This window comes from Osmerus eperlanus, chromosome 4, assembly GCF_963692335.1.
Source record: "Osmerus eperlanus chromosome 4, fOsmEpe2.1, whole genome shotgun sequence".
In the NCBI taxonomy this organism is placed as follows: domain Eukaryota; kingdom Metazoa; phylum Chordata; class Actinopteri; order Osmeriformes; family Osmeridae; genus Osmerus; species Osmerus eperlanus.
The window spans coordinates 17929976-17954775 of NC_085021.1; the positions used below are offsets into that span (position 1 = coordinate 17929976).

Here is a 24800-nt window from a genome sequence, read left to right on the forward strand (position 1 = left end):
AACAGCTGTCCTTGTTTGAAGATGATGAAACGCCTGGCGAGATTCTGTAATAAACTACTGTATTTTCCATCCAGTCAAAGCAAATTGACCACGCAATTCTATTGGAAGTGAGGCACACCCTGGCCGTTATGATCTCTGATTGGTCCGCTGCCTTGTTTGTCTCACCTCGTCTGATGCTTCGTTAGCTGACGTCAGACAGGATTTCCCCTACTTTCCATTTCGCATCCTTTCCCGTAACAAGACTGTGGAGCGCAGACTGAAAGCTACGTAAGACGCTTATATCAGCATCCCATTAGTCTAATAATGCATGTAAAGTATTTTGAAGCTATATGATCTTGATTGCCACTGTTCTCGGTAACTTGTTTGCGCACTAGGCCCTACGGTCTCTATAGGACGCTATATCTCTTACTCGTACCGTGGAAGAAATGTCTGCCTTTTCAGCAAGTCAGGGCGACGGAACCGCTAAAATTGACTCTCATCAAAAAAACGTCCCGGTACATGCGCTGCACGACCAACAGCAGACTGTATTTGTCATACTTGACTCTATGGACGCCGTGAATTTAATAAGGTAGGCTAAGTCTACACAAAACCTAACACATTAGTAACCCATTCTACAACTTGCCAGACAACACACCAACAACGTGTATTTGTTTCATTTTATTTCTGTAAGTTGTTTTTGCTAAGCAAGCTAATGGTGCAACTTTGATGTGCCAATAGCCTCAATTGCCTAGGCTGCTACGTTCCAAGCGAGCCAACAAGTTAACGTTTTTACAAGGACTTCTGTCTACTAGCCGTTTTAAAACTGGTTAAACGGAGGTTGATATCCACTCAGTGGTTTAACATTCAGTGTTAGCTGAGATACTCTCCTGACGAGATGCTGAGATAGTCACCAAATCACCTAGGCTATCTGAATGGTAGTGACATTGAAAGATCAATAGGATGGATTTAATAACATCATGTATGGTAACCATAACCATTAATTATAGATCACGATGGATTGTGAAGGTTAGCTGTAATCTTAACTAGAGTTTATGAAATGTGGGCTATATTTGATCTTTTTATGTTTTTGCTATATGACTGTGTTATTATGCCAGCCAGCCATGAGAATATATTCTGTGGGCATGTCACTGCATGCAGCAGACCACACTGGCTGTTTGTCTGTGAGAGGGAGGGGGGGGGGGGGGGGGCTCTGAGGGAAGAAGTTCAATGTATCTTTTAAACAGAGCCAAGTTTAAGATTGAACATTTACACATGGGATCATTCTTTCAACATCAGGATGATTGTATAATTATGTTGTTACATAACAGTGTCTGTTTATAGGAGTTATTCACCTCCCTAAGCTGTATAACCAAACATGCCAGAGTTAAACTGTGCCTTCCGTGACAATAAACCAGTAAACTATTCTTTGGATGGAATGCATTTTAAAATCCCCCTCATAAAAGAGATCCAGCCTGGATCTCTAAGCCTGTTCGGCCATGCTGTTACTGCTGCGTGTGGACCTTGTCTTTGGAGGGAAGTGACTCAGCAAATCCTCTCACTCAGTCTTGTTTTTATGGCTTCTGCTTCATACAGATCTTTACCCTGCCTCAGCGCCACACTAGGCTTCTCAGAGAAAGAGAGAGACAGGGAGAGAGAAGGGGGGGGGGGGGGTTGTGTGTGGTTGGTGAATGAATGTGCTATGCTATGCTGATCTAAAGAGGTTTGTGCTTTGGGGAGTTAAATCATTGCCTTTTTTGGGAAATGAAAGAGCACAGTAGACTATTGTGGATTAGCCCTTTATTTAGTACGGGCTTGACCATAGTATAAGACCAGTTAGTCAACACATTTCTTTACTTCTCAGACTGATGTTCTTGGCTGATAAACAAGCCATCTTTCTGTCTTCATCATGTAATTGATTGGAATCTAGAAACTTGAAATGACTAGTTAGTGGAAGCCTACATTTCCTGAAATTTTTTGGAATTTGTGAGTTTGTGTTTGGAACCAAGTATCTGCACATATGACATGGTAGGCTAGGTCTATTTTAATATTTACATAGGCCTAAATATGAAATGGTTGTCTCTTTTTGTCCTGGTAGACTAGATATGTAAATATCATTTTACTGCCACTTATCTGTGTTACACATTAGCTTTCACTCTTGAATAATGATAGATTAATGTTCTTTATACAATAATTGAAACAACAATTTTTGATGGGCTGTTGTTTTGAGGGCTGACAAGTGGGAAGCGCAACCGCCCCCTCTAGCGGCGATAGTATAGGCCCATTCTCAATGCATTTACTTGCTTCCTATTTTTAGAAACTCTATCGATGTCTTTCGAGCTAAAGGCTATTCGCAACTTAAACGATTTAGCTTGCAAATTGTCAAAGGACACGACGGACAAGCCTGTTTTTCTAATCGCCTACGCTTTTGGAACGCGTCATGACAGACTTTTAACGGGGTATAGCTGAACGTCGAGTAGCCGATGTTTTAAATGTGAATTTCCTATGGAAAACCGGTGAGCTGAGCAGAGTCCAAACATGGCCTCCTAAGAAATTCGTAAAGAAAAAAATAATTATTTTGTCGCAAGTTATGGTTTGTTTTGTATTTACCGTCATTCGTCTGTGCTTTATTGTGGATTTAGTATAAAGCGAATAAGAAAATACCTTTCAGCGGACAGGACCGATTATGGAATTTAACCGTTCGGGTCCAGGCTGAGTTACGCACCACAAAATCAACATTTATTTTCACAATTTAATGGTGAGTAGCCTTGCTAAAATACTTAAACAATCGGTGTAATCACATATTCTAACTCCTGTGAGGATTCGGGGCTGCTGTTTGTTTCCAGTAGCGTGTCATTCCTCTTGAGTAATTCTAGAATTTGACATGTTGTAGACTAGTGTTTACATTCTGTACATAGTCCGGGGAGTCTCGACCCCTTGGTGTAGACGAACAGCTATTACACCTGTCGGGTCTACGTCTTTTCCCACAAATTATTACAAGTTTACAAGAGGCACACGAATCGAAAATTGGATTACCTTGTTAAGACGTTTTATTACACACGTTCTTTTTGTAACTGTTCTGAATATAAACTCTTTAGGTAGTTTTGCTGTCATATACACTAAATAACTACACTAGATTTGGAAACTTTCTGCTATGGACTATATATTTTTTCCTTAATGGAATATTTTTAACACCTGTTTTGTTGGCTTGATAGTAAAGGATTTTTCTTTTGGAATCAAGAGCCACCCTCTAATCCATTCTGTTAAAATAGTTTCAGACAATCTAACAGCACAAGGTGATCAATATCTAGTCCACATTTTGAGGCTCAGAGTGCAGTGGTCTTTGTATGCATTAGAGTACGGTAACAATGGTGTGTTTTCTGTCACCACATAGCCTACAGCCTTATGCTGCCCCACCCACTCACTGTAAAGAACAAGTTGAAACCTATAACAGGTCTGATTACAGAGCACACGGCTCCTGACATCACATCCTATTACAAAATCATTATAATTTGATTGCTTATCCTGATTTATTCATGTATTCATCAACGGCAGGCCCAAGATGTCATGCATTGTTGTGGTTCCAGCTCAGTAGCTGTGGGGGAAAAAAAGTCTAGACCTGGGGCAGCCCAGCCAGTCCCTGGAGAGCCATAGTCTGGAGGGTTAGCTCTCCAGGGACACAGCTGGACAGGACCGCGGTTTGAGTCGGTTGTGAGCTCTCTCAATTCTAGTTTTCTTGTCACAGATATATTAATAGTTGAAAATGAAACAGAAACAGATACCCTAAAGTAGAACAGGAGTCCTTTGCGCTCTGTATTTTCTGTTCTGTGTGTTCCATTGCTAACGTTCCGTGTTCTCTTGTGTTCCAGCTTGGAGCCTCTGCTGCCAGAGTCAGGCATCGTAGCAGACATCGAGGTGGAGAGCATCCTCACCTCTGAGACTGACACCTTCTACCAGATCAAGAGCCAGCCCATAACTCTGAGGTAGAAGCACATGCACACGTTTCAAGGTGGAGCCCTTAACAACTCAAGGTTCATGAAAATACGCACAGAAACATACGCAGGGAATAAAATATTCCCTCCACTAGCATTAGCTTCTGCTCCTTCCATGTTTTTTTTTCTCATACCTGTCTGCCACTATTGTGTTCTTTGAAAGGTTGTGTGTGTGTGTGTGTGTCTGTGTGTGTACTTACGTGCTGCATAGTACAGCACTGGTTAACAGACTGGTTAAAGCAGGAGATCCAGTTACTCTGTGTGTGTGTGTGTCTGTGTGTGTCTGTGTGTCTGTGTGTGCACCCAGGGACAGCAGTGACTCAGCACAAATTCACCTGTGTTCCTGGGAGACAAGCATGGTGTTTATACAGTCTCATCTCTCACAGAGGGAAAATATAGAACAGGAAGGAACACTCATCCAGTAGCCAACAAGAAGCTATCAATTCTTGTTTTGTTTTTTGACAAAAATAAACAGAAGTTTATCTTTGGCACACACAGCCTTGGATTTTAACTGCGATGTAAGTCTTAGTGTGTGCAAGGGCTGAGATCAGATGGTGTTACGAGTTCCAGTTCTCCTCTGGGACTTCCCAGTGAATCAGTATAGGCGGGCCAGATCTCAAATGTGATTCTCTCCTCATCTTCAGAATCCTTGCTTCTTTCACATCAGAGTGAAGATCTGGGACGAATGGGACTCGGTGTTTAAGTAGACAGTTTTGAGACCCATCCTTCGAGTTTCCCTCATTGATCTATGAGACAGAATTGAGACCGGCCCTGGTATTTGTCAGACAGGAAGTGCGGGCACAGTGAGGTGGAGCCTGTAGTCTTGTGCAGAAACTTAATTTGCCTACATCAAGCGTATTGACGCAGGCACCCCCACCCTGCTTTCATCCCTCCGCTGCAGGGAGCACCACCCTTACTGTCCAGTCACACAGCTGATTGGCTGATCTCGCCCTTCCTCTCTGTCTCCCCCCAGCCCGTCCGTGACGGCTTGTGACTCCTCCCCCTCGCTGGCCTCGGTGACGACAGGGTCCGTCATGTCGTCCCGCGTGCTGATGCGGCAGGAGCTGATGAGGCAGCAGGCCCGGGAGCAGGAGAGACGCGAGGCCCAGCAGCAGGCCTCCAGCGCCCTGCTCCGCCCCAACGACCCCTCGCCCGCCATCTCCGTCTCCCCGGCCCTTACCTCCGCACGACAGCCGCCCGCACAGGTGCCTGTGGAGGTGCTCAAGGTAATACTGAAAAGACGCACGCGCATCATTACCGTTCTTCAATCAAATCCGTTCCCTCTCTCTCTCTCTATGACTTGCCGCTTTGTCTCGTTTACTCTCTGTCTTCCCTTCCCTCTCTCCCTTTGCTCCCCCCCTCCTTTCTCCCTCTCTTTTTAACCCCCATCCTCCATCTTCTCCCCTCCCAGGTCCAGACCCACCTGGAGAACCCCACCAGGTACCACATCCAGCAGGCCCAGCGCCAGCAGGTCAAGCAGTACCTCTCCACCACCCTGGGCAACACGGCCACCAATCAGACGCTGGGGGTGTCGCCCTCGACCCAGTCTGGCTCCGCCCCCGAGCTGACCCCTGCGGTCAGCAGCACGCCCAGCAGCCCTCTGGCTGTGCTCAGCCTCAGCTCTAACAAGGAGGAGGTAGTATGACTGTTCATTGATCACACACACACGCACTGAGCTAAGAGCTAACTCAGGTTTTTTTGATGTTCCTTCCAGATGACCAACTGCTCGGTCTTTCACTTCCTTTAACATTCACACCAGTTCCTCCTTTATCGACAATAGCTGCATGAGTTAAAAATTCTCTCCCGTGTGTGTCCTGTGTGTCTGTGTGTGTATGCCACACAGTGCTGTCAAATGCCACACCGTCAGCCTAAAGACCCCGGCACGCGTAGCATAACGTGGAGGCTGGCTAGTGGCTCATAGAGGAGCGTTCAGCTCCCTGAAAAGGTCTGGCGGCCTGTGTCTTCATAGTTCATGAACGCGGGGCCACACACATTAACTCACATTAACTCCATAGGCTCAAAGAAGCTCTGTCAAAATACAACTGTGGACAGTCAGTTAGTTGTATTGTGCGTTGATAGAGATTATGCCAAAATATGGTAAATTTAAAGAAAGAGTAGCGTGTTCTGAAACCAGAGTCAGACTGGGGAAGATCTCTGAATCAGGCTGTCAGTATAATATCATCTCTGTCTGTGGTTCTAGTGGTTCTGTCTGTCAGACTGGCTCCCTAACACCTGTCTGTCTGTCTGTCTGTCTCAGATGGAGGATGTGATTGATGACATCATCAGCCTGGAGTCCAGTCTGAACGATGACTTCCTGACGCTCATGGATGCTGGCCTGCAGCTGCCCAACACGGTGTGTGTTTGTATGTGTGTGTGTGTGTGAGTGGGCTGTGATGAAGTTCAGATATGGAGAGATCAGCCAGATCAGTTGTGATCACAGCCAGAGGAAGGAACCCTGTGCTCAGAGCAGCAGTGTCTCCAGTCAGTGTGTGACACTTCCTCCTGAAAGCAGCTGTGGTTTGTGTCAAGAGAGATAACCGTGTTGAGCTTGTCAGAAGGACAGAGGAATCCTGCAGGCCCGTGTGTGTGTGTGTGTTTGAAAGAAAGGGAGAGGGAGAGAGAAAGACAGGAATCCCATGCTGGTAGTGGAAGTAAACATAAAGATGTAACACATGTCTACCAATGACCACGCCTGGCTTGACCAAGACCACACTAGGTTAGGCTGGAGCTGGGTTAGGCTATAGGTGAGATTCTGTTCTGCTGGGCTGATTTGGACTAAGCTGTACTAGGTGGGGCTAGACTGAGAGCTGTACTGGGCTGGGCTGTGATTGTCTTGACTAGGGGTCTAGGGTGACTTTGTCAGAGCCAGGCAAGGTTAAGCTGGGTGGGAGGGGTCAGTGTGCTATGCACAAGCGCTTGGGTGTGTATTTGTGTGTGTATGCTGGGTGTTAGACACTGATAGCTTACTGTGGAACAGAGCATAGCTGTTTTTTTTCCCTTGAAGAGACGTTTCCCCATTTCTCAACTGTCCCCAGTGCTCTGCGAGAGAGAGAGAGAGAGAGAGAGAGAGAGAGAGAGAGAGAGAGAGAGAGAGAGAGAGAGAGAGAGAGAGAGAGAGAGAGAGAGAGGGAGGGAGGGACAGAGAGAAAGAGAAAGAAAAAGCAGGGACGTGAGTCGTGAGTGTTACCTTTGTCTCAGAAGAGAAGATGAGGATTTTGGTGTTACTGCCGGAGCATGAAAAGAAAGGAATTAAGACTGAGGTATGCTGTTTTTATAAACAAAGACTGAGGTATGCTGTTTTTATAAACATGTTTTACAGATCACAATTTGGAAAATGATCTCTTGACATGGTGAGATTGCAGTTTTGTCGGGGTTCCTCTCAATTTCATTCATTATAGTTTGGAAGTCAGCAGTTAAGTTAAGCATGGTTAGCTTGAAACGGATGCATGTGAAGTTGTACTCAGGATGTCATTAGTCGTGGCTCGTGTGGTGTGCAGCGTGGGTTTGTGTCCCTGTGTAGCGTGGGCCAGACCACATGGACTCTGATAGGGACCTGAGCGGGATAACGAGTAGATTGTTGAGGATGAAGGCTTGCATAGTTCAAATCGTTTTATATATTAAGGAAAGAGGAAGACTGAGAAAGCATGCATGGTATTGTAGTGCTCGTTGGATCTTATCTTAGCCTGTTGAGCAACTAAGCTTTCAGTTCGGATCCTCTGGGTACACACATGCTGTGGCCTGATGGAGGTCTGGTGTGCGCTGGGCTCTTTGTGGGGCTGTGGATGTTGCACCGCGGCAGGGGCCGGGCAGGCCTGGGGAGGCAGGGAGCGACCTTGTGTGTTCCACAATGTAGCTGCATCCCCAGAGGTCCACCTGAGGACTGGGAGAGGTTACAGTGTAGTACTAGTCGGCACTCCAAGGTCATCACTGCAGGGAGGAGGACACATGTAGCATCTCAAGATGGGGCTACTAGGTGTGTGTGTGTGTAAGTGACTTGTTCCTGTCTCCAGCTGCCGGTATCAGGGAACCTGCTGGACGTGTACAGCAGCACTGGGATGGCCATGCCCACCATCACCGTTAGCAACTCCTGTCCTGCAGATCTGAACAACGTCAAGACGGAACTCTCCGGTAAGACCTGCGGAGCCTCAGTAACCAGGAGCCTCTGCTCTGTACCCTGCTAGTCCTCCACACCTCCCTGTACAGCTCCTCCATACACACTGTCACCCCTTGGATCAATGAATCACTACAGAACCTCCACCTAGCCCACTCTACACCTACTTCACTAAATCCCCTCTGCCTAGCTCTCTTCATTCCCCTGCCCTCCATCTTGCTGTAGATGTGTGCATCTCTCCATCGTGCCCTGGCGTTGTCTGTCTTGTCAGTCAGCATTGGTGACACAAGTCACTTCCCTCTCTCAGTCCCTCGTTCTGGTCTAGTTTCCACACTCTCCTGTCCCACTTCCCTGTTTTCCAGCATACTCTGCACTCACACACACACACTCATACCCAAACACACACACACACACAGACACACACAGCCGCAGACATTCTTACAGACACGCACGCACAAAGACTTGCATTGTCCTCCTCACACTCCTATTAGACATGCTTAATTTAGTTTGGTTTGTAGTATTAGTCATTGTAACTTATTCCATGAGCTGAGGAGTCATGAATAATCACAGCCCTTTACCCTATCTGCTCTCTCTCCAAGATATCACAAACCTCTGCTTTCCATGAGCTGTAGTCAATTGTGTATTTGGTGAACTAATGATGATATGATTTGTCTTGATTGTGTTAGTAGATGTAGAGGTTAAGGCTATAATGAAGGAGAGACAGAAGAAGGACAACCACAACCTGAGTGAGTGCTTCACCTAAGCTGCTGACATAGGCCTTCACGAACACAGTGTGGATCTCTACTTAGCATTTTTCTAGATTGCTAAGATGATCTGTTTTACAAGCTGAAGAACACTGTCATGCTTGTGATGTTGTACAACACAAGCCAACAAGCACAGCAGTGTTCTATTTTTTGCAAAAGAGTACATTAAAACATTAGATCTCAACGGATACCAATCCCTCCCGTAACTATGAACCTCTTCTGACTGTGCAAGACTTATTTTCATAATTGCTCAACTAGCAATCAGTCTGGACTCCTACATAACAGGTACATCTTGTAATGCACCATGTAAGTAAATACGTTTTGGAAAATATCCAGTGTGATAAAAACATGTAGCCTGAGTGACAGGTGAAAGCTGCTCTAATCCTGCTCTTGTTGCCTTTCTTGAGATGCCTTATTTTTTGCAGTGTTTTCGGAGCTATTTTTTTTTAACTTGTATTCTTCAGATATAGAGGGCAGATTAACTGGAATTTGTAACGGTCAAAATGAAAAAAGATATACATGTACATAGAAAAAACGTGTAAAGTTGTATGTTTTGTTGACAGTAGTTTAATTTGTTTATGTATGTTTAGTTTTGAGAGTCTGTGTTCCGGTTTTGGGCTGTTTGTCAACAGTTTTGACAAAGTAAATTCTGTTTGGGGGAAAATAAATTCTCAAGCAATTTAGAAAAGCTGTTATAGAGAAGGAACCAGGCAGACATGCTGCTGGAGTTGCTTGTGAGGCCCACATGAAGGTGATGAAGTGTGTATTTGTCCTCCACAGTCGAAAGGAGGCGGAGGTTCAACATCAACGACAGGATCAAAGAGTTGGGAGCTCTCATCCCAAAGTCTAGTGACCCGTAAGTACCCATGGACAGAAATGTGTGTTTATGCGTGGGTGTGTGGTGGGGAAGTTGAGTGTGTGTGTTGGCGTGTGTAATCATGCGTGCGTGTTCCTTCCCTGTCACTGACCCCCGTGCTACGGGGACAGGGAGCAGCGCTGGAACAAGGGCACCATCCTGAAGGCCTCGGTGGACTACATCCGCAAGCTGCAGAAGGAGCAGCAGAGGACCAAGGAGATGGAGACCAGGCAGAGGAAGCTGGAGCACGCTAACCGCAGCCTGCTGCTGCGCATACAGGTCAGAGCTCACACACACACACGCATACTCACACAGACTTCTATGAATACAGGTTAGACACCCACATGCATTGAGGCACATGCACACACACAGACACACTGATACAGAGTCATCCGTTGCACTTATGGGTGAGAAAGCGATCCCACATAGATGCTCAATGTTGTCTGACTGTGTCTTGTTTTGTTGTCTGCAGGAGTTGGAGATGCAGGCTCGTGTCCACGGCCTCTCTAGCTCCGCCTCCTCCTTCCAAGGCTCCTCCCTGCTCAGCATGTCCCAGCCCCTGGACCCCAATGTGGTAGACTCCAAAATCCTCCTGACCCTGGGCGGGACCAACGCCGTAGCTGCGTCGCACGCCTTCCTGCCCTCGTCCGATGGCATGGCGATGGGGGTGAGCAGCCCGCTCGACCTGGGCGCCCTGAGCTTCGCTGAGCTGGAGGACCCGTCGGCCTCCTCCGTGTTCTCCCCTGGCCTGCTAGCCGACATAGGCCTGGGGGATATCTTGATGGATGACGGGGGGGGTCTGTCCCCCGTGGCGGGGGGCGACCCCCTACTCTCCTCAGTGTCCCCCAGGGCTTCCAAGACCAGCAGCCGCCGAAGCAGCTTCAGCATGGAGGAGGACATGTAGCCAGGGCCGCACACGCCTTTTGGAATGAGTTTTTCAGCACAGCAGGTCCAGCAGGAGGAAGCAGAGATGTGCTGGGTGATGAATTGCAGCGTTGTTATCAGACTGCGTGGTGGAGCTTCTGTTTAAATATTCTCTCAGACAACAATGAGGATGAGGATAAAGCAGCCTTGGTGTAAAGGCTTGCTAGACTGACGTAGAAATGGAGTAGATTGTTAGGGAGAATTCCACAGGGAAGAGAGAGGGGCTTTTTTAGCATTAAAAGGAACATAAATGGATCGGAGTGTAGTCTACAGAGGCATATAGATACACATCCTAGATATGCACCTATGTTTGTGTCTCTGTTTTTATTGTTGTGTAGTTTTAAAACCCAACAACATTGAGCACTCTAAAAAACTGATGCAAGAGTAGGATTGGGGCATATTGTCTCAGTGAAACTAAAAGTTGTGTTCCAAAAAGCCAGATAAGTTTCATGTAAAATTCAAAACCATGGCAATTTTTTTATATACTGTTTTGTTCTTTGTTTTGCATGACACCTTTATTTAAAGGATTTTAGCCTTTAACAGAAACAAAAAGGGATAGTTTTATAGTGCAGCACTTCTTAGTAGCTAACATACCTAGTTTTTATACAGTCCTCAGGAAAAACAGACATTAAGGAGATTTAGACTGGACAGATTAGACAGCCGATGTGGAGTCCCACCAACCTGACGATGAGACCTGAGCAACTATCAGTCTTCTGAATAACAAGGCATGTGGGTCCCAGAGGAGGGTCAGAGGTCATGGAGCTCCTTGTTATTGACCAGACTGACTGTGTTTTTACTGTTGTAATATCTGATAGGTTCCCTCCAGCGTGCAAACAAGCCAGAGGGGCCACAGTGCAGGTTAGACACAGGGACGTGAGGGGGAGGGGAAGCACCACTCGGAGGCTGTTCTGGTGTGATACTGTTCTGCAGGGTAGACCATGTAGCTGCTGGATGTTAGAGGGGCCTAGCAAGAGCACGTCGAGGGTTTGGACAGACCGCAGGGTCACTGACCATCAGGGTGCGTCAGTTGTAGCTGTCAGTAGTGACATCAGGCACTGACACCATGCTTTAACAACATGTTAACCTGACTTGTGGTGGTGTTGACGGTCTTTTGTTTTGTAGATGTTCTGATCATGGGTCTATTCAATCATTTTTCTTCATTGACTTCCCATCCTATTGTTTTTGTACTGGCATAAAAGAGCGATATGAACAGAGGAAGGAGAATCAAGTCTGTGGTCTTCCGGCATCTATACTGGGTGCTATAACAGAGAGGAAACTTCCAGAACTACAGTCTTGACTCCCTTCATATGCAAACAGAATTGACATTTTGACAATTTACAGTTTATACCTAGTTAGTCTATGTAAATATTAATTGTACATAACTCAGTATAGCATTATGTTCTAAAGAGAAAAACTTTTATTAACAATTATTTTAGTGTAAAAATGATAAAACACTCACCTATATAAAGTTATATGGTAGCATTGCATATATTGGGCCTTAATTCTTTTCTTTTTTTATGATATATGAAATATGTCTAATATTCACTCTTAACTACATGGTGCAGAGGGTGTGAATTCTTTTCTTTTTTTATGATATATGAAATATGTCTAATATTCACTCTTAACTACATGGTGCAGAGGGTGTGAATGTGTTCATGGGGACATCGGATGGCTCGAAGCAGGAATACTACACTAGGACTGCTTTGTACGTCATGAGCATTGAGAGAGTAATATGAGTATATATAGTATGTCAATGCTGGTCATTTCAACCATGCCATTGGCCTGCAGAGAAATTCAAGGTGCAACAAGAATGTGTCCTTTCCTTTTGTGAAAGTTTTGCAGTAGCCAATCAGTGGTCATTTCCTGGTCCTGTATAAACCTTTTCTTCCTCTTCTCTCAGGCATTACTAGTGTGTTTGTTTTGAAGGTAGACTCTGTGATGTGATGTCATATCTGGTATGCTGGTAGTAGAGCTCTGCTTGTTTCAGGAGTGACAACATCATCCATTGTCTAGCTGTAGAGTTTAGACGTTCTGGACTCCTTTCAGAGTACCTTGTATGATCATGTTGTCTTGTTCAGTGTCTCCCAGAACCAGATACCTTCAACCCACACCTGCTCATAAGACGGTGGGAACTGTTAGTCCGGGGATTATTAGAAACAAGCAGTGTTCTGATGGATCATGTTATCTAGGGTTGTTTACATCCAAAACTTGTCTGTGAAATGTCCGTTCTGATCAAAAGTCAAGATTTCTTGAAAGGGATTTTTGTTCATCAGCTGTCAAAAGTGTGTTGTCCAAGTAGACATACTGTCATACTGCATGTGTTCTGAGACTGCCACATGTGTTTCCTTTACTGATCATTGTTTCATTTTTGATAGAATCGTAATGCTCTATGAATAAAGATGGAATAAAAAAGAGACAGTGTGTTTTTGGTATGTTCCTTTGTGGAGTTACGTCTTCCTAAAAATTATCATCCGATAATTATCAAGACATTTTTCCTTCTAATAGCAGTTAGTAAATTTGAGGTGATCAAAATGCTTTTTATTCACCATTACCACCAGGGGGCAGCCTTTTGTCACTTGTCATTAAACCCTATTAAAGGTGCTGCTGGAAACTGGCAGCCTGCTCACAAGTAGAATGCAAGAAATCTATGGCCTCTGATCTTACACACGGAAAAAAACACACGCTTGCACACACATTCTCAAACACACACGATAAGACCAGCGTGTTACGGAGGCACACTGTCTCTTTGTTCTCCATTTCCATCCCTCCCTGTTGTAAAATTAGAAGTCATCTCTTCATAAAAACACATTTCCCTCCTCATAACTCTGTATTAGCTTTGGACCCCGTCCCTGCAGTGCTCCCTGCCCCAGGCAGTGTTAGTGGAGCAGAGCCCAGGCTATAGTATATCCACCCCAGGCTGGAGCCACGGTGCACGGTGCACCCTCATGCTGGGCAAGGCCGGACTGGGCTGGATGGCCCACAGAGACGCTGTGTTTTCAGAAGCATCTAATATGTTCTGTAGTAGGAGGGTGATCCCTGGGAGTTCCCACACAGGCAGGCCCTGAGCCGGCCTGGGCCTGGGTTTGAAGTTGACCCCTTCTCTGATGTTGGAGGGGAGACGAGGTTTGAAAGAGGAGGAAAGGGAGTGAAAACGGAAGGTGAAAAGGAGATGAATTGGAGAGGAAAGATAAGGCGAGTATCAGATGAAGAGAAGTAGAAGGAAGAAAGTGTGGAACGAGGGGAAGAGAGTGAGACAAGGAGAAGGAAGAGATTTCGGGTATTAGAGTTTTTATGATCCTATCACGTAACGCATCAAGATGGAAACTGTCTTCGTTTGCAGCAGTATGTTTTCCAGTGTACGGTGCATGATGTGTAACAAAAGCTACCTCGAGAGAATTCAGCTTTATTTCTCTGCAGCCAAGGTTCCACACCTACAGTCAAGATCTCATGGCACTTGTGACTGCAGAACTTCTGTTATGCAAGTTATGTCAGTGGTTTCCATCTGTATGACTCACAGGGTCTGTGTGTCCATCAAGCTAAAGCCTTGCTATTGAACTGACTGGTATCTGAAAGCTAAAATGGATCATGATCAGTTCAGGCTCATGATGAACTGATGGACAGTGTGATGGACAGATTGATGGATAGATTGCTATTGGATGGTCATCGTGGATACCAGGCGAACGATGATCTGCCTCTCACAGCAACCAGTACTGATGAAGGGGCGGAGCTGTGAAAGCTGCTTCCTGTCTGAGAGGATGGACATCTCTTTGATGTTCGGCTGGCTGCAAGCGGAGGGTCACCGGGGCAACGACGCAGGGCTGGGCTGGTTGCTCCCCGGGGCGTCAGTGTCAGCAGGGCCTGTCATCTCAGTCACTTCCTCCACTTCCTGTTGTGGATGGCCTGGCACCATCGCTACAATAAACACCCTCTTCCTTCCTGTTCTCCAAACCCGGCCGGACCAGCCCAGCACAAGCACCAGTGTGCTGGACAAACACACAGATATCCCCCTGGTATCATCCATCTAGACAAACACACAACTATCCGTGACTTGGTGTGAAATGTCTGTACACCGTAATGTAGGTGCAGTGTGCAGTGTGACTCATGAAGACAGTTACTCTACTTCTCCTGGCTCCTGCTGGGTTGCTCCAGGAATGTTTCAGTTCCCAAAAAGGTCCCTGGGTCTCTCTCTTCTCCTGCTCTCCCCTCTTCCTCACACAACTGGATCACTGCATCACCGCGCTGGGCATTGTACTTTACTGTGCCCTGGGACAGTGAGCCAATGTTTTGTAGAAGAATCAGAGAATATGTCATGCTATTGGTACGTTTATCATCTGCAAAGGTGTGGCAGCTATCACGTTACATCTTGGAGGGATCTCAACTCCTTGTTCTCTCCTAATCTTGCTCTCCCACACACATACCGTAACAGTTTGAGGTGTATTTCGGAGATACTTTCTAGCTTGGGGTAGTGTACAGTAGAGGCCAGATATCTCTGTCTGTCTTTCCGGTGTCATCCTGCCAAGTCTAACAAAGGTTACCAAAAACACTGGGTTAGAAGGTTGAAAACGGGGTGGATATTGTTCAAGAGATAAAGTGTGTGTATGTTTCTAATTTCCTGACTAAGTTGAAATACAAGTTCAAGTTTCATTTGACCATCTGCAGCTACAGTAATTCTCAGAATCCTTTCCAGAGATTTACAAAAGAACATTTAAAGGATTAAACAGAACACTCACAACTGAAAGTTTGGTTCGATTCTGGCCAACATCTGTCTCATGGTCTACATTTGTCAAACACACCTGTGTAAACCCACTTTGAGCACGTCTGTGATGCGCTTGAGATGTCTGAGTCTGCACTTTTGTTCCTTTACATCAACAACCTCAATTAAACTTACCCCAAATACAACAATGCTGACACATTCATAGCTAGATTCTCAGTCAGCACACATGCAGACACACAAACATGGACGCACAGCTAGAGAACAGCTGTAACATTCAACACACACAGACTAATATTTTAGGACTCCAAGCCGGCCTCATGCAGACCAGATTCAGCACACTGGGTCTACCACATTCAGTCGTGGAAATCTACATCCTACTGTACGATGATGTTAAAGAGACAGGGCAAAAGGGGAAGAAATGGATGCTTTAACTAAAATGAGAGAAGAAAAGTTGCATGGGAAAGTAGTTCAGGAGAGCTGAGCTCTCTTGACACAGCCAGTTGAGGGGTGATGTCCTGACAAATAATCCATTCTTAGTGTTTTTATGTTATGTTTTCAGTATGTGAATAGGTAGTAATTCAGAATGCATACTGACAATAATCTGAATAACTGAGAATAAGTTTAGCTTTTGAGCTGACTGAAGAAAAAATCAAATTTTCCCAGATAAACTGGAAGTGGTTTATTCATATCACATTGATAAATAAAGACAGTGACAACTGCAGGATTCACTAGAAGAAATATCCCAATCCTTTAGTTTTCTTACTTAAGAAGGAATATAACTCACTTCACAAATTTCGTAGAATATGTGTGTAAACATATGGGCTGTTTAAATCATCCATCTGTCTAAGAAGTGACTGTCTCTTCAGAAGCTGAACTTAGGAATTCATTGTTTGCGTGAATGCCTTTGAAGGCTGAACATTTCAGTGCAGCTTACTCAACCTTTGCTGTGGCCAAACCTCTGTCTAAACAAACAAAACAACAAGACAAGGCGGAGCAAACATGAGAACACATCACATGCACTTCAATTGGTAGAGAGGTGTTTGTGGAACAAAGCCACTCTCAGATCTGGACCAAGCCTCAGGGGGGTCCTTAAAGCTTATCTTCAAAAGTCCAAACGCTGCTGGTAATTCGTGTTTATCATCCCCCAGGTCTACATCAGTTCCTAGGATCAATGAGGGAGTCAGTTCAGGGCAAACCAGCCCTGGCCTAAACTGTTTCTTTTCTTTAGTGAAATATCCCTTTAAGTGAGTTCAGGTGTAGGTCGGGGACTTTTCAGTCTGCAGTCCAGTTCAAAGCAGCATGGTAGGTGACATTTTATTGGGCTAATCATGACAACTAAACTGAGAGAGACTATTAGTGACAGGGTTCCAGAGGCCCTTTGGTCCTGTAGGCAGGGACACATTTCCATCCAGTCTGTTGTTCACTGCTGGTCCTAGGCAGGAAAGCAGATGGAGCAGCACTCCAGACAGATCTCCAGACAGTCGGACGACTCACAACAGTCCTCCAATATCCCACAATCCCACAGGGCAGAGCAAGCGTCCTCGTCACAGCAGGCCATGCCCCCCGAGGCCCCCTCGCCACAGCAGCAGAGCGCCTCACAGCCCATGCCACATGCCAGGCACTGGGACAGAACCGAACACAGAGACAGGACCTCGCAGAACAGACAGGCCAGCACACAGTGAACACAGCAGTCTGGACGGAGAGAGGAAAAGTTACGTTAAAACACAGAACATAAGAGATGTATCCATCTCTGTATATACACTCCATATAAACATGTGAATAAGGTAAACATGGTGCAGATAGCAGCTATCAAAGTCTGCCTTGTGAGATAGAGGCCCTGAGAGTTGCATGTGGCCCACTGATAACAGCTGTCTCTCGCTCACACACACACACACACGCCCTCAACACCTCGCCGGCTACCTAAAGATACCTTAAGATACCGTAAGATACCATAAGAGCTCAAAAACGGTTCATACATCACGTAGAAATTTGTCAGAGCCACAACATTGTTAGTAACCGTGAGTGCTCAACACACAAACACCACTTTGTGTTTCCTGCATCTGAAGCCTGAGGTGATCTGGGTCCTCCTCACCGTCCCCTGCAACCTGTTGGATCTGGGCTGCGTCAGTTTTGAAGGACTGCTGGCTCTTAGTGGCGGAGGGCAGACGGTTCTTGTTGCCCGGGCAACCCTGGCCTTCTTGCCCTCCGTGACCGTTACACTTGGGAGGCAGAGGGGGCAAGGAGGCAGACGGGGGAGTGCAGATGGGAGGGTCCCCCGTGATCTGGGCCTCTGGCCTGGGTGAAGAGTCCTCCTTGCTCGGGGGGTCCTCTGAGAGAGGGGGTTGGAAGATAGAGAGATTGACAGAGAGAGAGAAAGAGGGAAAGAGAAAGAGAGAGAAAGAGAGAGCGAGAGAGACAGAGAGAGAGAGAGAGAGAGAGAGAGAGAGAGAGAGAGAGAGAGAGAGAGAGAGAGAGAGAGAGAGAGAGAGAGAGAGGGAAAAGATCAGAGATAAATACTATCCAGCCTAGCTCATTGCAGAGTGACACATAGAAATGACTTATTACTATGACTATAAGGAACAGATGAATGTAACATTGAATAAAGAGTAGCAACCTTACCTTTCTGTGTTTTGTGATTGGTGGACTTGTGGTTAGGCAAGAGTCGAGCAACGTCATTGGTTGAGAGATTGTCTGTCATAGAATCGTCACTGTCTCCATCCTCCGTTCTATCAGTCTCTGAGGAGAACTCTGTCATGTGCACCAACATGAAGGAAGACTATGTCAAATCTATGGTACTTGACAGATGATAGCACAAGACAAACACTTTACTAAACAACAGCCTTATAGGCATTTAAATCCAAATGGACAAAACAAAGTGTTTCAAATATATTTCACCATGCAACTCTATTACACAATCTTTACACAAGTAGTGTCACACAGGAATACAAGCGATTCCTCCATAGACTAGTCTCACTTGTGTGCTCTGGGAGTGTTCTGTTGGGTAAAGGCTGAGTGATGATGGGGCATTCAGACTGCTCCAGGCCCTTAGTTGTCCCAGTTTGGGTGAGACTAGTCTGGGTGTTAAAGCTACCCTCGCCTCCCTGAGGGGGCACCCCAGCTTCCATGGTGCCAGTCTCCTGTCCAGATACCTGGAGACTTCCCTGGGGGGATACACAGGGAGGAGGTTGCTTACAAACATAAAGAGTAACTCCCCTTCTCTCCATACCCTGGCTGTACACTGTAACTGAAAATGTAGGTATAAGAACTGAACTTTAAACTTGGAAGCTGCCATATTAAAGTGTAACCAGGCAATAAACAATTTGTGTCTGCATGTGTGTGTGTTTTCAGAGCTAAGAAGGAATTAAAAAGTGGTACACAAAATATTATTTATGAAACATGCATCACACAAAAACATCCGTAAAACAAACTATGCTATATAAGGAAATCCCCCCAAAACACAAGCCATACAGTATGTGAATAAAATATTCTCACCTGGGCTTAATTTTTGAGACAGACTTTTATCTCGTTTTTTAAATATTAAAAGGTTAAATAAAACTACATGAAGTTAACACCCAGCTTCTGTCGGATATCCTTCCATTTGTACTGCAGACCTTTGCAGCTGGGTCTGAACGTTGTGGGGAGGCAAAACTTATTGAGTGCTTGAGCGTCATCAACGACCACCCCCTCTTCCTCCACAAATATATGGCACCATGGACGGTACAGTTGTGTTTAAATCATTAGAGTTCACACGAGATAAATCACTGTTGCGCAAGGCTTAATGGCCCAGTTGGAGCCCGAATGTTTAATATATATTTTCAGTGTAGCCTACAATAGTTCAATGGCTCAGTGTTTTTGTAGGCTAAGATGTAGGCCTATTTCTAAATGTAACTGGTATTGATAGACTTACAATATGTAATACGCTAGTCAGATGATGCGTTGTTATTTTATAACAATACTAGCCTAAAAGAGGACACGAAACATTTCGATTAAAAACACAAAAGATTAATTCATTTGTGAATGTTGCCAATATTCTATTCCAACCCTGCCATCTATCGGTAAAGAAAAAATATATTTTGAAGTGAATTTCTTACAAACGCTAGATGGCGGTATGTCAACCATTAGGTTACATCAACTAGAAAAGAGAAGAAGGGGACACGAAGCATTTTGGATCAAATCATTGTTTGAAGGCATCTGAAAATACAAAACAGGCAGAAATTATGTAATTTTTTAGTGCAACTGGCGTGCTCGTCACTAAAGTGTCCGTATTATTATATTTTTTTTATAAAGTCTGCTTGACGGGATCCAGAGAATGGTAAGTGGGGAAGCTGTTCTCACTTATATCTGCAGCGGTCCATCAAATGGTCACACAGTTGCATTGTCCACTAGCAAAACTGCTGATTTGTTTTACAAATAGCTTGGTCACAAAAAAAATATGACTATGTATAAACGTGTTAGATTCCTTACACAGTTGTGTTGCCGAATATATTGCATGCCATCATTTGAAGATAGATCATTAACGTAATCAGACATAAACGTAAACAATAGATCCCAATTGAAATCAGACATAGCCCACATCATACAACATAAACCCTGCAAATTCACTAATGCTTGAAATGAACGTTTGTAAAACACCAAGGGTTGATCTTCTTGCAGCCTATCAGATGATAGTCATCTGATAGAAACAGGATGAAACTGAGCTGGGGTGATGGTGTGTTGTGATGTGTCCCTGATGGATCCCCTCCAGGACAGCGAGGTGTCAGATGCAGACCCTGACAAGCCTGGGCCGGAGTCTTGTATGGACCGGGTCAACGCTCCTGTCTACTGTGTCTGCCGCAGGCCGGACATCAACTGCTTTATGATGTGTGTGGTGTTCTGTTCCTGCTACTCCACACACTACTCGGGCCATGATCAGTCAGATGATCAGTCACATGATCCATCAGACAACACATCATGCACAGCACTTGTAGGACTAAATAGTAGTGCAATGACACACACACTTAATGCCTTCCTGTACCAGGTCCCCAGTTGTCCTGGTCCTAACTCCCTCTTCCTTTATCCCTGCAGTGGGTGTGACAGCTGTAACGAGTGGTTCCATGGCGACTGCATCAACATCTCAGAGAAGGCTGCCAAGGCCATCCGGGTCTGGTACTGTGAGAAATGTCGAGGTGAGCAGACCTGAGGGACACAGGAATGTCTCGGTTTAGATTTGTGGTCTGAAAAACACATGATCTCTCCTGAGTGGTCCAGCGTGTTGTGTTTAACATGCATGTGTGTGGGTAACCTGTGTGGCTGACTAGCTAAAGACGGCTCCCTGGAGATCAAGTTCCGTCCTAAGAAGCTGAAGGAGGTGGACCAGGAGAAAATGGAGAAGATGGACAAACAGCAGCGTAGCGGGACTCCTGACATGAAGATGGACCGGCGACGAGGTTCAAAGGTAACACACTCATCTCTGTCACTACACTTCTACTGTCTACACTTATCTTTATCTCTGGTCAGAGGTTTGATAGACTGGAGTAACAATACATCTGTTTAGCTGAAATGATAACACAAGCTACCATCACTTTAACTTTTTAGTCAATTCCAAATGACATGAAGGGTTTAAAATGAATCATTGATGTAGGATGACTAATTTAACTATATACTTAAAAAGGAACACCTTATCTCCGTAAATTCAGGACTTGCATATGACCTACATGTAGTATTGTTAGGCCCTGGCATTGCTGGTTTGTCAGAACAAAAGAGACAAAAGGCATAGAATGCTGTCCTTGTCCTGACAATTGCAAACAAAATGTAGGATCATGTTTCAGTCATTGTTCTGATCCAGGCTGAGCTGTTTCTGTCTGTCCTCAGGTGAAGCGGTCAGCCCGCATGTGTGGTGAATGTGAGCCGTGCATGAGGACTGTGGACTGCGCCCAGTGTGACTTCTGCAAGGACATGAAGAAGTTCGGAGGACCCAACAAGATCCGCCAGAAGTGCCGGTTCAGGCAGTGTGACGTGCGAGCCAGAGTGAGTGATTCTGACCTTCTAACATGGCCTATCTTGTCCACTTCTAAGCATTCTGGGATCTGTTTGAATCTGAGAATCTCAACATTCTCAAATTTACAGACATAGTTTCCTGTTAGGATTGCTGTAATGCTGTTAGAATATGCTAGGGGGAGCTGTGTGGATGAGACTGGGACCGATGAGAGTAGGAACTACTGTGTACAGGATGGGTTTGATCAAACACACATGAGTACCATTGTGTAAAATACCATGTACCCAGCATCCAATCTTTACACCCCTCTCCCACCATGGTAACCCTGTGTGGGAAGCCTCCTCGGTAACAGCCATTGACACTGCTCTAATATTCAGTCTCTCTCCTTCCTGTAGAAAATGCTGCGAGTGAAGGATGAGGAGTTTTCCTCAGCGAAAGGCAGAGGTCGTCTGCGCAGGGCGGAGAACCTGTCAGACGAGTACAGTGAGAGTGAGATGGAGCTCTACCAGCACTACAAGGCTGCAGGATACGATGACAGCAACATGGTAAGACTGGGGTAGGACTGGTACAACATGGTAAGATTTTGTGGGGATTGATACGATTTATGCTAAGGACCCCTCATTCTCTGATGTGTCCAGCCATGGGCCAGTGATGATGAGGATGGTGCTTCAGACCCAGCAACGAGGAAGAGGGCTGTGAAGGTCAAACACGTGAAGAGGAGAGAGAAGAGGTCTGAGAAGAAGGTAAACAAACTTTACCACACTGTTGTCTTTCTTTCTGCCTCTTTCCCAGATAAAAATAGACTTGGTACACACTAATGTTGATTAACTCAGCATCTAACTGTTGGGTACAAATGGATGTATATAAAAAAAACTTCAATTTCTAAATCTAGAACCAACCTTGATTGTGGTAATGAATCTATCTCTACTGTCTGTCCTTTCATCTTCCTCATCAATATCCCTCCCTTCACTCTCAGAAAGAGGATAATAAAGTGCGTCGCCACAAGCAAAAACAGAAGCACCGGGAGCGTGTGCGCCACAGCGAGCGCAGCACAGAGGTGAAGGAGGGGAGCGCCACCAGGCAGTGTCTGGGCCCTGGCTGTGTGGAGGCTGCACGCGCCAACTCTAAATACTGCTCCGAGGACTGTGGCATGAAGCTGGCTGCCAAGTAAGGATTCTCCCGGATTCCACTGTAGGACAGAATGCTCTAATTGATGTAGCCCTTTGTGTTTTGTGCTCAAGTTACTACTTACTGTTTGCTTGCTTACCTGTATGTCTTCCAACCAGTCTTCCTGCTTTCCTACCTGTCATTCTGTTTGTCTGCCTACCTGTTTGTGTTTGTCTTCCCGCGTGCCTGCCCTTCCTCCCCCGCTGTGCAGTCGTATCTATGAGATCCTGCCCCAGCGGATCCAGCAGTGGCAGCAGAGCCCCTGCATCGCCGAGGAGCAGGGCAAGAAGCTGTTGGAGCGCATCCGCCGCGACCAGCAGTCGGCCCGCATGCGCCTCACCGACATGGAGAAGCGCTTCCATGAGCTGGAGGGCATCATCGCCAAGGCCAAGCAGCAGGTCGTGCAGCAGGACGAGGAGGTCAGAGTTCAGGGGTCACATCAACCTATGCCATCATTGATTCAAATCCTCATCGATGTATTCAACGATGTATTAGTTTCAATTTTGTGAATGTGTAAAATTGTGTAAATTGGTCATTAATAAAACCTTCATATTATGTTCAGGTCTGATCCTAGTGCCTAACCTGCTCCATGTCTCTATGTCCTCAGGTGAATGAAGGAGAAGGGGACGACACGGACCTACAGATCTTCTGTGTGTCCTGCAGTCACCCCATCAACCCCAAGGTGGCGCTGAGACATATGGAGAGGTGCTACGCCAAGGTCAGTAGACAGGGAGGCTGGATTCTTCCAGACTCTATGGTGTGTTTCATGTTAAGACACCACTGAGTGTTATCATGTTCCTTCTTCCACAGTACGAGAGTCAGACGTCCTTTGGATCCATGTACCCCACTCGCATCGAAGGGTAAGACTACTACTTAGTCATTCTCAATATGTAAACATCTTCCACATTGGAATGTTGTCAACACTTCCTGGTTGACCAGTCAGGAATATTAGTCTGTTGAGGGGCACCAACATGTCTCAATTTGTTCCCCAGAGCCACCAGACTGTTCTGTGATGTTTACAACCCTCAGAGTAAGACCTACTGCAAGCGGCTGCAGGTGCTGTGTCCAGAGCACTCAAGGGATCCAAAGGTGTGTTTCTCAACAGGTTTTTAGAACACCCTACGCTACTGCCTGATAGCATGGTACTTTCTGACATCCAACCGTTCTGTCTGCATGTCTGGGTTATTGTATTTCTGTGTGCCTACCTACATCTCTATCTTCGGAGTATTCATCAGTTAGAACAGCACCAGTGTTCTCTAGTCGTTATCTGGCCTGTCTCCTCATCAGGTGCCTGTGGACGAGGTGTGCGGGTGTCCCCTGGTGAGGGATGTGTTTGAGCCTACTGGAGAGTACTGCAGGGTGGCTAAACGCAAATGTAACAAACACTACTGCTGGGAGAAGCTGCGGCGAGCAGAGGTGGATCTGGAGAGAGTCCGAGTGGTACGAGACTGACCTCTACATCTTCACCCCTGTTAGCTTTACCTACATGTAACAATACATGTCGTTTGGGTTATTAAGTTTGGGTGTTGAAGTTTCCCCCCCTCCTTAATTCTCTTTCCCTTCTGTTTGTTTCTCTACCCTCCCTCCAGTGGTACAAGCTGGACGAGCTGTTTGAGCAGGAGAGGAATGTACGGACAGCAATGACCAATCGGGCGGGCCTTCTGGCTCTTATGTTGCACCAGACCATTCAGCATGACCCCATCACCACCGACTTGCGCTCCGGCAAGGACCGGTAGATGTTCAATAGAGACAAGGATGGACAGATATGGACAAAGTAATAATCTGTCTATCAGATGGATGGACAGCAAGACACTAACACGGAAACACAGTCGGACAGATGGGCAAAAGTCTGAGGTAGTTTATAGAAAGATGACTACATGGAAGGATACAAGATTGCATGAGTCTACTACTATGTCATGGACATACCTGATGATGGTTTGATTTCAAGGGGTCCATTTGGCCTTGTGGGATTTGGCATAGGCCGATCCAAGTTTAGATTATTTACACATCATGATGTTGTTACAACTTTACTACAGTCCTTTGAGATTGGGCAGCTTGAAAATATTGTATGTGTATTGTTTTTACTCACTTTAGAGAAGAGGGACTAGTTTTAATGTAGAATATCACTCCCATGAAAGTTTTTGACAGTATCGTGTTTTCTTGGTATATGTATTTTATGGTACTTCTTGCCCACAAATTACTGTAAATTTGTTTGAGTTGTCAAACGCATTACATTTGCCAACATTTTGTAAAATAAATAAATCAACAAAGCAAATTTGAATCAGTTTACCTTTTCCATCGACTGTATGATAGCAGCGCTGC

The 24800-nt window shown here is 45.6% G+C and overlaps 3 protein-coding genes across 13 annotated transcripts; 2 read left to right on the plus strand and 1 right to left on the minus strand.

Annotated features, from left to right (window-relative positions):
- The first annotated feature begins 236 nt into the window (after window positions 1-236).
- Window positions 237-13037, plus strand: tfe3a (transcription factor binding to IGHM enhancer 3a). 7 transcript variants are annotated; one of them, XM_062459812.1, is made up of 11 exons: window positions 2363-2492; window positions 2619-2734; window positions 3846-3959; window positions 4942-5194; window positions 5380-5604; window positions 6226-6321; window positions 7979-8096; window positions 8766-8825; window positions 9624-9699; window positions 9810-9978; window positions 10172-13037. In XM_062459812.1, exons 4-11 carry the CDS (start codon window positions 5003-5005, stop codon window positions 10601-10603), a joined length of 1368 nt encoding a protein of 455 aa, XP_062315796.1. In that variant the 5' UTR covers window positions 2363-2492; window positions 2619-2734; window positions 3846-3959; window positions 4942-5002; the 3' UTR covers window positions 10604-13037. The 7 variants fall into 7 exon arrangements, with proteins under 7 accessions (XP_062315797.1, XP_062315791.1, XP_062315793.1 ...); XM_062459813.1 differs by lacking the exons at window positions 2363-2492; window positions 2619-2734 and adding an exon at window positions 237-267; XM_062459807.1 differs by lacking the exons at window positions 2363-2492; window positions 2619-2734 and adding an exon at window positions 274-568.
- Window positions 13038-16001: 2964 nt separating this feature from the next.
- Window positions 16002-18972, minus strand: zgc:113363 (uncharacterized protein LOC791449 homolog). 3 transcript variants are annotated; one of them, XM_062459815.1, is made up of 5 exons: window positions 18830-18972; window positions 18312-18498; window positions 17957-18085; window positions 17430-17666; window positions 16002-17029 (listed from the first exon to the last, which is right to left on the minus strand). In XM_062459815.1, the coding sequence occupies exons 2-5, from the start codon at window positions 18460-18462 to the stop codon at window positions 16770-16772; spliced, it is 777 nt and encodes a 258-aa protein (XP_062315799.1). In that variant the 5' UTR covers window positions 18463-18498; window positions 18830-18972; the 3' UTR covers window positions 16002-16769. The 3 variants fall into 3 exon arrangements, with proteins under 3 accessions (XP_062315799.1, XP_062315798.1, XP_062315800.1); XM_062459814.1 differs by having other exon boundaries at window positions 17355-17666; XM_062459816.1 differs by lacking the exon at window positions 18312-18498 and having other exon boundaries at window positions 17355-17666.
- Window positions 18973-19468: 496 nt separating this feature from the next.
- cxxc1a (CXXC finger protein 1a) lies at window positions 19469-24753 on the plus strand. Of its 3 annotated transcripts, none has more exons than XM_062459795.1 (14): window positions 19469-19649; window positions 19991-20197; window positions 20402-20502; window positions 20635-20771; window positions 21188-21343; window positions 21707-21856; window positions 21950-22054; window positions 22288-22478; window positions 22690-22897; window positions 23086-23196; window positions 23289-23338; window positions 23471-23567; window positions 23766-23918; window positions 24068-24753. In XM_062459795.1, the coding sequence occupies exons 2-14, from the start codon at window positions 20043-20045 to the stop codon at window positions 24212-24214; spliced, it is 1761 nt and encodes a 586-aa protein (XP_062315779.1). In that variant the 5' UTR covers window positions 19469-19649; window positions 19991-20042; the 3' UTR covers window positions 24215-24753. The 3 variants fall into 3 exon arrangements, with proteins under 3 accessions (XP_062315779.1, XP_062315780.1, XP_062315781.1); XM_062459796.1 differs by having other exon boundaries at window positions 20082-20197; XM_062459797.1 differs by lacking the exon at window positions 19991-20197 and having other exon boundaries at window positions 19470-19649.
- Window positions 24754-24800: the final 47 nt, after the last annotated feature.